Source organism: Eleutherodactylus coqui, chromosome 5 (genome assembly GCF_035609145.1).
Source record: "Eleutherodactylus coqui strain aEleCoq1 chromosome 5, aEleCoq1.hap1, whole genome shotgun sequence".
In the NCBI taxonomy this organism is placed as follows: domain Eukaryota; kingdom Metazoa; phylum Chordata; class Amphibia; order Anura; family Eleutherodactylidae; genus Eleutherodactylus; species Eleutherodactylus coqui.
Genome location: NC_089841.1, coordinates 6,637,648 through 6,648,976, shown reverse-complemented (window position 1 = coordinate 6,648,976; position 11,329 = coordinate 6,637,648). Strand labels below are relative to the sequence as shown.

The following is an 11,329-nucleotide window of genomic DNA, read 5'->3' as shown; positions in this document are numbered from 1 at the left end:
CACTCCGCTAGCGAAATCAGACTGAGTGCCTCTTTAATTCGAACCTCTCATTCCCGCCTCCAAGACTTCTCCAGAGCAGCACCAGTCCTCTTGAACGCGCTACCCCAAACTATCCGGGCAATCCATGACTCTCACAATTTCAGGCGTGCTCTAAAAACGCACCTCTTCAGTGAGGCATACCAGATCTCCTAAACCAAATCCATCTGTACTCCGCCTGATAACATGCTCTCTGTTCTAGTGAATGCAACCTCTGCCAGCCGCCATCAAAACCCCTCTGCAGTCATACCGATTCAGCTACCACACGGCTTAATGTCTGACCATTGTTCATGTGTATAGCATCCCACACTCCACCTTGCCATACTGTGCACATCTTTAGCCCTCTACCTTTTGTATTACCCCATTATGGGCTACATCATCTAATTACTACATGTAAACGTGGTTTTTGTATTTTTGTACTTTTGTTTTTCTGTATCCCTGTCTTTGTAAGCACTGCGAAATATGTTGGCACTATATAAGATTATTATTAAACTGGATAAAAGATCCAGTGTGGTTTGTGTAAAATGGAGAGCAGATAGCGGGGTCCAAGGGTAACTGAAACCTTTCCCCTTCCTGTAACATGGCACTGAACATGGGTGGGGTGTTATCACAATATGTGCTTAGTGGTACTGGTGGACATCAGGTAGGTAATGCTCCCTGGTGCAAGCGCTGAGTCATAGCCGACTCCTAGGGTGATGTCACACGGTTTTTGCCGGTCATCTTTTACCCTCCAGCAAGCTGGGTACTCATTCTACCTACCAACCTCAGAAGGATGGAAGGCTGAGTCAACCCTGAGCCTAATACCTGACTCAAGTAAGGATTGAACCCACAAAACCACAAGTCATGAGCGAGAGCTAAAGACTGCATTTCTGTTGCCCTATATCTCTGCACCACAGGTAATCTGGACATCAGGTAAACACGTGGAATGATCTTGCCTCACTGAGTTATCACGGGGACATAATAACCTGTAAATAGCATTCATCTCTGCTACATGGAGATATAGAAATATGAGCAGCATATATGGGAAGGACTAGTGATGGATATACAGAGCGCCCTCCCTGTAGTGGTGAGGAGTAGGTGGAGGAGGGAAAGTTCCTTCAGAGACAATAGAAGCAGCAGCAGGGAGGGGGGTTATTATGTAATGAGATGCCCAGTGATACCCGCCCGCCATTGTGCTGGTAATGAGAATGTCAACAAGACGCAGATAAAATAAGTGACCACATAAATACTAAACAAATAAGTGAACCTGCTGAAAAGGGCACATACACTTATTAAATGACCCCCCTCTCCTGTCAGTGTGAGATAAGGAGAGCTTACTGTGTAACGAAAAGTAGACATTAACCCCTTCTATTCCTATCACTTACACTAGATAGTTTCTTACAGGGGACTGGATGGTGTCAGGTTCACTTTAAAGAATGTATCCAGAAATAGATTACATTAATAGGTGTGAGTATATATAAGTACATTTAGGCCGCCAGGATTTCCACCACTGAAAGTCTGCATAGGAGTGCATTACAATACGCACTCCTATGCAGACGGCCGCGGCATGACCTATTTCTGTGCGGGACTCGCAGAGCCTCGTACAGAAACGTCACTCACCCGGCCGCCGACAGCCGGCACATGAAAGAGCCAGGGCCGCCAGGCGCGGGTGAGTACGCGCTCCTCACTGCAGGCGCTGGGGTCGGGTCCCGTGGCGAGAATTCTCACCACCGGATCCGATCCGCCCATCTGCAGGCGGCCTTATAAACCCCCTAAATTGCTCAGAAACATGCAACATTTTTCAAACAAGTTTGTGCATGGTTGTGTCATCTGTGTCTGCCATAATGTTGGGAAAACTGTTAAACGTCCCACTTAAATGCACTCCATAGCCCTTGTACCCGTTCCAAGGACTGCAGATTGATTTCATACAATGAGTGGGGTACATGAATATGTTGTCATCTGTACTGATGTCTAATTGGGTGGCCAGAAAGTTGACCTTGAGCCAAAGTAAATGCAAAAACTGTTACAAAGGAAATCTTGTCAGCAGTGGTCTGTAGGCATGGAGTACCCGGGGTACACTGCTCGGTATTTCCCATAGGGGATTTTGTTGCATAGGTACAAGTAGAGTTGTGTATTTCTCGAAGAAACATAGTTGGAACTTTCCTAATTTCAGTAGTTCCTGGATTAGCTTCAGATTGTAGAATCTCTACCTTGTTTTGAGCAGAGAAAACTTATTTTCCTCCCTTCTGTAGGAATGTTACCCATTTCAAGCAGACTGAGGGCGCTTTCACACAACAGTTTTTATGGTGAGTTTTTTGTGAGCCAAAATCAGGAGTGGGTCCAAAATACAGAAGACATGCAAATCTCTCCATTATACTTTCTCTCCACCCCTGTTGTTGGCTGACAAAAAACTGAACATAAACTGTTGTGTGAACGGGGCGTAACAGCTTTACTATATCATCTATCTTCATCTTTTAATTCAAAAAGCCTATTCACTCTAGTTGTTATATTACCTGCCACCAGGGGTGTTTAGTCCATCCAGTCACAGGTAGTGTTACTGCAGTCCTACTTGGTACCTCACCTAAGGATAAAGGAGGGAGATTCCCACATGCAGTCACGTGGTAAGATATAGGGGGATGTATACGCATGATAGGGCTGATAAAAAGGTGCATTTTACTCACACTCATTGGGCTTGGAAGACAGGTGCAGCAATGGGAGGTCCCTTCAGGATGCTGTTTAACCCACCAAGAAACACTCAGTTAATGGAAGCATTGGGGGATGCTTTTCACAATATTACAGATACATTGATGCAATAGAAATTGAGAAAAATAATATTAAACAACTGAGACTGGTGACAAATCAATATGCTGTGGTTTTAGATTATCTTACAGCATCACACGGAAGTCAAACAAACATAAAAAAATAAATCTTGTGTTTTGCATAGCGCCAACTTATTCCGTAGCACTTTCAGGTAGGTAATTTAGTACCCCCTCCGCCCCCCAAGCTGGGTATTTGAGTTTTTGATTTTGATTATAATAGGACTGGATTATTACTTGAAGGTGTAGAACCTTTACAGAGTTCTTCTCTGTTATAGTGACACACACCAGACTTCCAAAATTTGGTCTGGTCATTAAGACACAGAGACTTGGTCCTGAAAGGGTTAAACCTTTAGATCCTTTATACCCAATCTTACACATGAAGATTGGTCTGATGTAATGGAATCTAATGCTAGTAAACATATTACACATTCCATCAGTGCTACCCCCCCCCACTGAATGACATCACATGGGGAGACGACCCCCCCCCCCCCCCGCAGCACCTTTGAGGTTTACTGCCTCATGTGGATCTCCTTCACTAAATGTGGTCGGCTGTCCACCATCAGGGTGCTGGTTATTTATTTTCCTTTTTGTTCTGTTTTGGGCACTGAGATAACATCTAGTTAGGATCTGTATCTGCCTGCCGTCATTATTTAGCAAGATACGTACAGGGAATATGGGAACCAACCTGAAGCAAAGATGCTTTCTCACTGAGCACTACCTATCAGGGGGTTTGTTCTAGGTTTCTGGCACTGTTCACTTACTGAGCGAGGAAGGTCTGCTGCATCGGATATAATCCTGCTCTATATTTAATCGTCCTGGAAGGGGAGCCGGTAACAGTTGGGGGCCAGACACTGTGCTACTCCTTCAGCTCTTCATGCATGGGTGAGCTGCGCGATTGTTGCATAGCCCCATATAGAAAGTCAAAAGAGACTAGTGTGCCATTTAGTAGATTCTTAATGGCATTATTGTATTTCCATTGGGGAAACTGAGTGCCTATAAAGAAGAGGTCCCTATTGTGGATCAGTCAGTCTCTGATGTATGAACAGACCACCTTTACATCTGAGGTCAATCTTTTGGCCCCTGATGATCTGTGGCCTCCAGATAAAACATGTTGGACCGCTTAACACTCCACCAGAATGAAGTATTGATAATATTTTGGACCCCCTGACATTCTTTTTGAGTGCAGTATCCTAATAAATTTCCATTGGACATTTACCAAATGCTGAGACCCATTCACATATTATATACTCTGAGATATATCCCAATAATTGCACAGTATGTTTGTGTTCGTCCTAGTTACCCTATTTGTATTTTTATATATATCCAGAAATAAAGATTATTTTAGTTAGTCCAGTCTGTGACTGGAATTGCAATGAGGCTCAATGTTTTTGGCCTGAAGTGACAGACCTTCTAAGCCAATTAGTCGGACTCCTGGTTCCAAAAACTCCACAAGTTTGTTTACTTTGTCTGCTAGATGTTGGACAATGGCATCACCATATACCAAACTTACTGAGGACTTCCATGGTGCATGTGTCCCACGTATTACATGCATATTTCACTTGCATAGCATACGCAGCACACACACCTAATGCATGTGCATGTATAATTGCTGCATATGTTAAACCCCAGTAGCCTATATTGGTGTGTAACACGTGTGTGAATGGGCTTCTAGTACCGGGTATTACCCGTGCTTGTAATATATGGATGACATACACCCGTGTGAGTGACCCTCAGTGAAGCACTTATTATACTCCGTAAGACAATAGCGATGAGACGGATGGCCAGGCGACCCCCAACTATAACAATGCCACAACATGGCTAATACCATCATTTTTTAATGAAAACATTGTTTTTAAAAGCAGAAAATGTCCTAAAAATTTCCCCAAGATCTGGGACTGCATGACGTCATGGGCGGTCTCCAGACTTTCCGCAAACAGCGGCCGCTGCATGTGGCCTTATGATGGTAAGATGAATCTCCTGTCTAAAGCTGCTTTTAGATGGAACGATCATCATTAAAAAAGAAATTGCAGATAAACGTCGCTCTTTGACCCGGCACACTGATGTATTAGAAGCCTTGCAATCCCTTGGATTACATAGAAGTTGCTTGTTCCCACAAATCTAAGAGTTGACCTCAATATAAAATGGGACGTTCAAGACATGAGATTTGGGCTCAACCTTATGTAGTCTGAGATAATTTGAGGCAGCACAGAAGAGCAAATAGTTCTGGCTGGTTTGCAATCAATGAGACAATGTGAATGGTAACCAACCATGGGTATAACCATGGATTATGGAGGAAACACCCGACGTCCTGCTGCTCTTAACAAATAGACTAACCCAATCAGCAGCAGCATTCTACAACAGAGCAGATACGGAGAGGCTCGGACCCCAGGGACATGGTGGAGTTCTCATCAAGAAGTATACCAGACAGGGGGGCGCTAATTAGAGAAGGTTTAGAGTCTAGATTATAAAACTGTTCTCCAGGCAGCACCCCGTCAGTGCCAGGATACACTGTGATCGGAGCGGAGGCCGTTGCGGAGGCCGTTGCTCTGACCCCTGTGTAGTGGCCAGAGCTTGTAATTGTAGGCTTGAGTCCCATTGATTTTAATGAGAGCTGCGCCTGCAATTACGAGCATTAGTAGGACGTTAGACCCTAGAGAGCTGCATCCTGATCTCATTTTGTGCAGATTACTCCATTTGCTTGTGAATATGCTGAGACTAGTGGGTTCTAGAGAGCTGAAAGCCAGTCTAAAACCTCCAGAAGCTCCTGCTTTACCAATGTAGTAAATTTAGTGCAGATTGATCCAGTTGTTTGGCTCTTAATGAAGAACAGACAACAGAAATCCATTGTTACAGTAGATAAGGTACCAGAACCAAATTTACCATGTAGACACGTTACTAGTATCAAGATTACTACATAGATATGATACCAGAACCAGGCTTACTGCATACATGTGGTACCAGAACCAAGGTTAGTACATAAGTGCTGTAATACTCTGCATATTATACACAACCAATTCTGCTGCAAAAAGCGTGCAGCATATCTGCATTGTGTGAACGCTCCCTGGAGATCCGCAGATCCCCACCACAATCCATCCACTTGGAGCAGAGCTTGATGCAGTTTTTGCCTTTTTAATTGAAGGGTGAAGTCTGTTGCTCTTCTGTGGAAGTTTTATTTTTTTTTTACATAGCATTTGTGTGCGTATTTTGACAATTTTTTTTTTCCAGTGCAAAAAATCTGCCCCAACTCCGCTATGTGTGAATATACGATCAGGGTGTGTCCACACAGCGTATACATTGCATATGTTGTGGGTGGGGCTATGTGCAGCATATTACAGAACCAGCAATATGGAGGGGATTTCTAATAGTCTCATCCATACATTGTGGGAAAAAAATCCCCAACGGAAACCGACTCAGCTGCAGAGATTACAGCTACATGTCCATTTATTCTGGGGATTTCACCCCTTCAGATGAGAAGTGAAATCCGCAGACAATCCAGGTCAAAATTCACGTGTAAAACCAGGATTTAGCTGCAGATGTACTGCGGATATTACTGAGGATCGCGGCAAAATCCTCTATGGACATTCTTCTGGGAATAATGCTACTTGTACACGGACGACTAAATAATTGTGTCCGAGAATCTATGGTGCAGCTCACATCAGTCATCACACAGATATCCCGTCCATGTTCTGTCCGAGGTGCGGCGCCACATATTGGCCTGCTATCCTCAGCTGCAAATCGGACAAGAATAGAGCATGCTGGGATAAAGAAAGCAGAGTCAAATGAATTGGACAGAAATATTATGTATAAGTAGCCTAAGATGTCTTGTGTGGCCCACCCTTATATACACACATACATCACACACACACACACGGACAAAATAGACATACTTTTATACACATAGATGCTAATATATATATATATATATATATACACACACACTCCTACACCTCGGGTGAAGATGGGGAAAGGGAGTTCACCCCTCACTGTGTCTTGATTACAGTGAAGCCCCTATTGTTGGGAACACTTGCACATCCTCTGAGTGATAGCAGACTGCAGCCATGATCCAAACTCATGGCTCAAAGAAAGTCAGTCTGCAGTGATTTTGGTGGTGATTGCCACGTTGATCTGAGAGCCCCATATGGCCACTGATTAGGTGGGGCAGCAGTTGAGTGTGAGGCTGGAAGCGGAGCATCTAGGCAATGGCACTACTGCTGACAGAGAGGGAGTTATCCTATGCTGTACCACACATTCTATTGATGCTCTTGTCACCCATTAAAATCAATGGGCTCTATTCTACGCATATCACACTCGCAAAAAGTTTTGTGCAAATACATCCGTGTGAATCCGGCCTAATTCTGCTGCACTTTTAGTGGATGAAATAGTCTCAGCTCGCAGAATGAATTCTTCTAGTCTTAGGCTTGAGAGTCCTGCTTAAAGATCTCATGGATTAGTGTTGGTTCTAGTCCAGTTTTGGCTACGGTAGAGTATTTGAGATTGGTGTCCCATAATTATCCATTAGGCTGCTCTCCAATCATGAATGTTCAATTTTCAACTTTGCAGAACAAATATTTGAGATAATTGAATCTGGATGATTTTAAGCTTTCTGCACGCTCTTTTCATATTGGAGAAGCAATTGAGGGTTGAGTCTCGCTAATGACTTGATTACACAAATAGGAAGGAGGGGAGGTGACCGCACCAGATGTGATACAAGACTTACTAATTCTCTTTACTCGCATCTTTTTCTTCATTTAGGACAATTCAAAGTTCGTCATTTGGACTTCAGATGATTCTTTTCTTTCTTGAGCCCAGAGGTAATCGGCAATTGGAATATCATCTGGAAATTGGACCTTGGATACCGATAATATTTAGGTTGTTTGGTTTAGAGGGGTCTGAAGGTGATAGAGATAATTCCTGAAGCGCTCACCGTAATCTTGGGAAATTATTCAGTGCTTACTTTTTAGATTTCACTATTTCAACCAATCTGGGGATTTGAAAGAGTTTATTAATGTTAACTTTCCTTCTATTATGAATAAAAAATGAGACAAAAGCAAGCTTTATAATAATGTAATCTTCATTTGTAGTGAGTTATAGAGAGAATGCAATATCCCTTCTTTATATTTAAAGACATAACTGGATGAAGGAGGAATACAGTGGAGTATCGATTTCAGTCAAACCTTAGGTGGATTGTTGGCCCCATGGACATTCCAGAAAAATGTAGAAAATACTGATTCTGCTGACTATACTACTGAATGCACTTTTTCAAAAAATAATATATGTTGTAAATTTACTGCAGGAAGTTCACTGATTTTACAGTTTTCAACTTTGAAATATCAGTAAATGTATATATATAAAAGTTTATAAAAATCTAATATAAAAGATTAGTGAGTCTCCATGATAATGCAAATCAGAAAAGGCATGCAATCATTATAATAATGGAGGGTAAGGGCACATGTTAATAAAGAAGAGCTTTCCTTACAATGGGGTGTGTCTAAGAAAGTTTCAACACTTGACCCCACTTATGGCTGCAGTTTGCAGGGATGCTATAGAAATGTTAATTTCCTTGATACCTGATGATGTTATGTATACAAGTTCATATTGACTCCTGGCCAATCAGGAGCTCATTGATCCTTGGAAGTACTTTACCTCCAATTATATAAAAAGGCCTCAACATTCTCAAGTCAGTGACTTCTTTGCTTCCAAAGACTTCAACCTCCCTGAGACTTTGTTCTTTGTGAATAATTTTCAGACAGTCCCAACTGAAATTAGATTTCTCCAAGGTAAGCTTTGCAATTTTACTCTCACCTTATTCTTAATGATTTTAGATTTTGTTTCTGTTAATCATTTGCTATATACATCACATTGGATAGTATACTTCACTCTATAAAAGGTCAGAGAGAAATCTAATGGTCACCATTAAATATTTTCTTGCCCCTCACTTCTACAGGACACAATGGCCTCCAGTACACGAGATGTGCAGCTTATCCTGGACGGACTTGTCTCCCTTGCTTCCCAGGGTCTACAGGAGATAGATCTTCAGGAGAACTTCTGTGTGATACAGAAGCTGGGAGATGGTGGCTATGGTTCTGTGCTCATGGTACAAGACAAGAAAACAGGTCAGTGGGGGTCAATTATCTAATACTATAGCTATGGAATAGTCTGAAGATCGTGAGAGGACAGAATCTCCAAGGTTTAGATTTAATGCGGGAGATTTGGGAATATTGTATAACTATCAGAATATCGATATTTGGGAATCTTCAAAATGATACAAATGGGAACAAATCCATCAAAATAGTTCACATATCGTAATATAGTCTTTGTTTCCTAATATGATGCAATCACAGGGGGATAACAGATGGGTAAGAGGATGGAAGGGTCTATGGTTTAGTTTTGTGTATTTCCATATTTCCAGAGATGATCCTATGACTACTTGTAGGTAATAAATATACAATGTTCTCTACATAAACAGATCAGAAAATGGCATTAAAGCTGCTTGACAGGAACAAAACAACTGAATTTGCCTTCCTCATGGAGTTCAGCAAGTCCTTCTTTCTCTCCTCTCATCCCAATATTATTGGAAGCTTTGGCACTGCCTTTAAGACTTGGAACTTCTTTGCCTTTGCCCAGGAACTGTCGATTGGCGATTTGTGCTCTCTTATAACACCTCATGTAAGTAGAAATCCCTGATTTATCCTGAGAACTACATTACCAATAGCCTTACATCTTGTAAAAACATTTCCATTTTGTTGACTTCATGCATTTCCCTGTTTCAGGATGGACTCCCGGAAGACACGGTAAAGAGGTGTGCGGTGCAGATCTCCAGTGCCCTAGAATTCATAGACAGTAAAGGGCTGGTGCATTTGGATATCAAACCAGAGAACATTTTGGTGTTTGATGAGGACTGCTACTGTATAAAAATGACGGACTTTGGTCTTTCATGTATTAAAGGAACAATAGCTAAAACCAGGATCGGCACTGTTTCATACATGGCTCCAGAGATGAGCCAAGTTACCGATAAGGATTCTTTGCTTGTAGACTTCCCCCTGGATGTATGGTCCTTTGGTATTGTCCTCTACTGTTTGCTCACAGGCGAATTTCCTTGGCAGTCAGCAGTTTCCACAGACAAAGCTTATAGCAGTTTTGTTGAATGGCAATGTAATATGGAGAATATTGAGCCGCCATCCCCATGGAGCAGATTTCCACCTGGAGCTCTGAAGATGTTCAATGGTCTTTTAGCAATAGACTGTAGTAAGAGGAGTAAATCTTGTGAAGTTTTGTTGTTCTTGGAGGAATGTTGGAAACAAGAAATCATCGACTCCTCTGAAGGAACCTCAAGCGATGCAGATACCACAAATGTATCTGTCGAATTTGAGCTTTCGAAATGTCACCAAAAGTCTGACATCTGGAAAGACGCACATGCAAGTCCCCTATCAAAGGTCTCCTACAGCAGCATATCAGCGACTTCTCTACTAAGTACTATATCTGGGGTGATGAGTAAGGATTTGGCGCTCACTAGAAGGATACTGGAGAGTGTAGTAGATGAGTGGTCTTGATTCCCAGGTGAAGATGAATATTCGTAGGTGCTGTAAACAATCTCATAAGAGAGAGCAGCTAGAGGGAAACTCCAATCATGGCATGAAGGAGGAAGACATAAATGAAATAAAAGAGAAAAAAACCTCAGCGCTCGCACCGTAGAATAAATGAAAATGGAATGTACTGAAAATACTGAAGTTATGTCACTTACTTCCAGGAGGCGCCTTTAGGGTAGGCGCCTCCTAATCCAAACAGGCGTATCAGAAATGGCACCGATCAACAATGATGAACAGGTTCCACGATTTTAATAAAATAAAATAATATATAATACACAACGCGTTTCGGCCGCACGGCCTTTTTCAAGTGTACATAATATGAATAAAACTGAACATATATAATGATAAAAGTACCTTGTAATCTTGTGACAAATGAGGGTAATCAGGCTGCCAAATCCGGACTGGCATCTGGCATTAATATTGACAAATAATGCCAGCATGAACTTAATAGTTTGCTAATTACACAGTGCTATATGCTAATAGTGACCTCCCCCCTCCCTCCCTCTTCCCTCCTCCCCCTCCCCTTTCCATTCACTTCCCTCTGCAATATGCATTGACGCTGATACAACAGATGCCGGTCCGGATTTGGCAGCCTGATAACCCTCATTTGTCACAAGATTACAAGGTACTTTTATCATTATATATGTTCAGTTTTATTCATATTATGTACACTTGAAAAAGGCCGTGCGGCCGAAACGCGTTGTGTATTATATATTATTTTATTTTATTTTATTAAAATCGTGGAACCTGTTCATCATTGTTGATCGGTGCCATTTCTGATACGCCTATTTGGATTAGGAGGCGCCTACCCTAAAGGCGCCTCCTGGAAGTAAGTGACATAACTTCAGTATTTTCAGTACATTCCATTTTCATTTATTCTACGGTGCGAGCGCTGAGGTTTTTTTCTCT

At 42.1% G+C, this 11,329-nt stretch overlaps 1 protein-coding gene across 1 annotated transcript; it reads left to right on the top strand.

Moving 5' to 3' along the window:
* Positions 1–8,784: 8,784 nt before the first annotated feature.
* LOC136627239 (serine/threonine-protein kinase SBK1-like) lies at positions 8,785–10,384 on the top strand. The gene is made up of 3 exons (XM_066602169.1): positions 8,785–8,947; positions 9,301–9,500; positions 9,605–10,384. The coding sequence occupies exons 1-3, from the start codon at positions 8,785–8,787 to the stop codon at positions 10,382–10,384; spliced, it is 1,143 nt and encodes a 380-aa protein (XP_066458266.1).
* The last annotated feature ends 945 nt before the right edge of the window (positions 10,385–11,329 follow it).

What these genes read in the sequence shown, in the direction of transcription:
- LOC136627239 (XM_066602169.1), top strand. Translation starts at nt 8,785, where the DNA reads ATGGCCTCCAGTACACGAGATGTGCAGCTTATCCTGGACGGACTTGTC. An exon ending in GGTACAAGACAAGAAAACAG is followed by an intron (nt 8,948 to 9,300) that starts GTCAGTGGGGGT and finishes CTACATAAACAG; the next exon opens with ATCAGAAAATGGCATTAAAG. An exon ending in GCTCTCTTATAACACCTCAT is followed by an intron (nt 9,501 to 9,604) that starts GTAAGTAGAAAT and finishes TCCCTGTTTCAG; the next exon opens with GATGGACTCCCGGAAGACAC.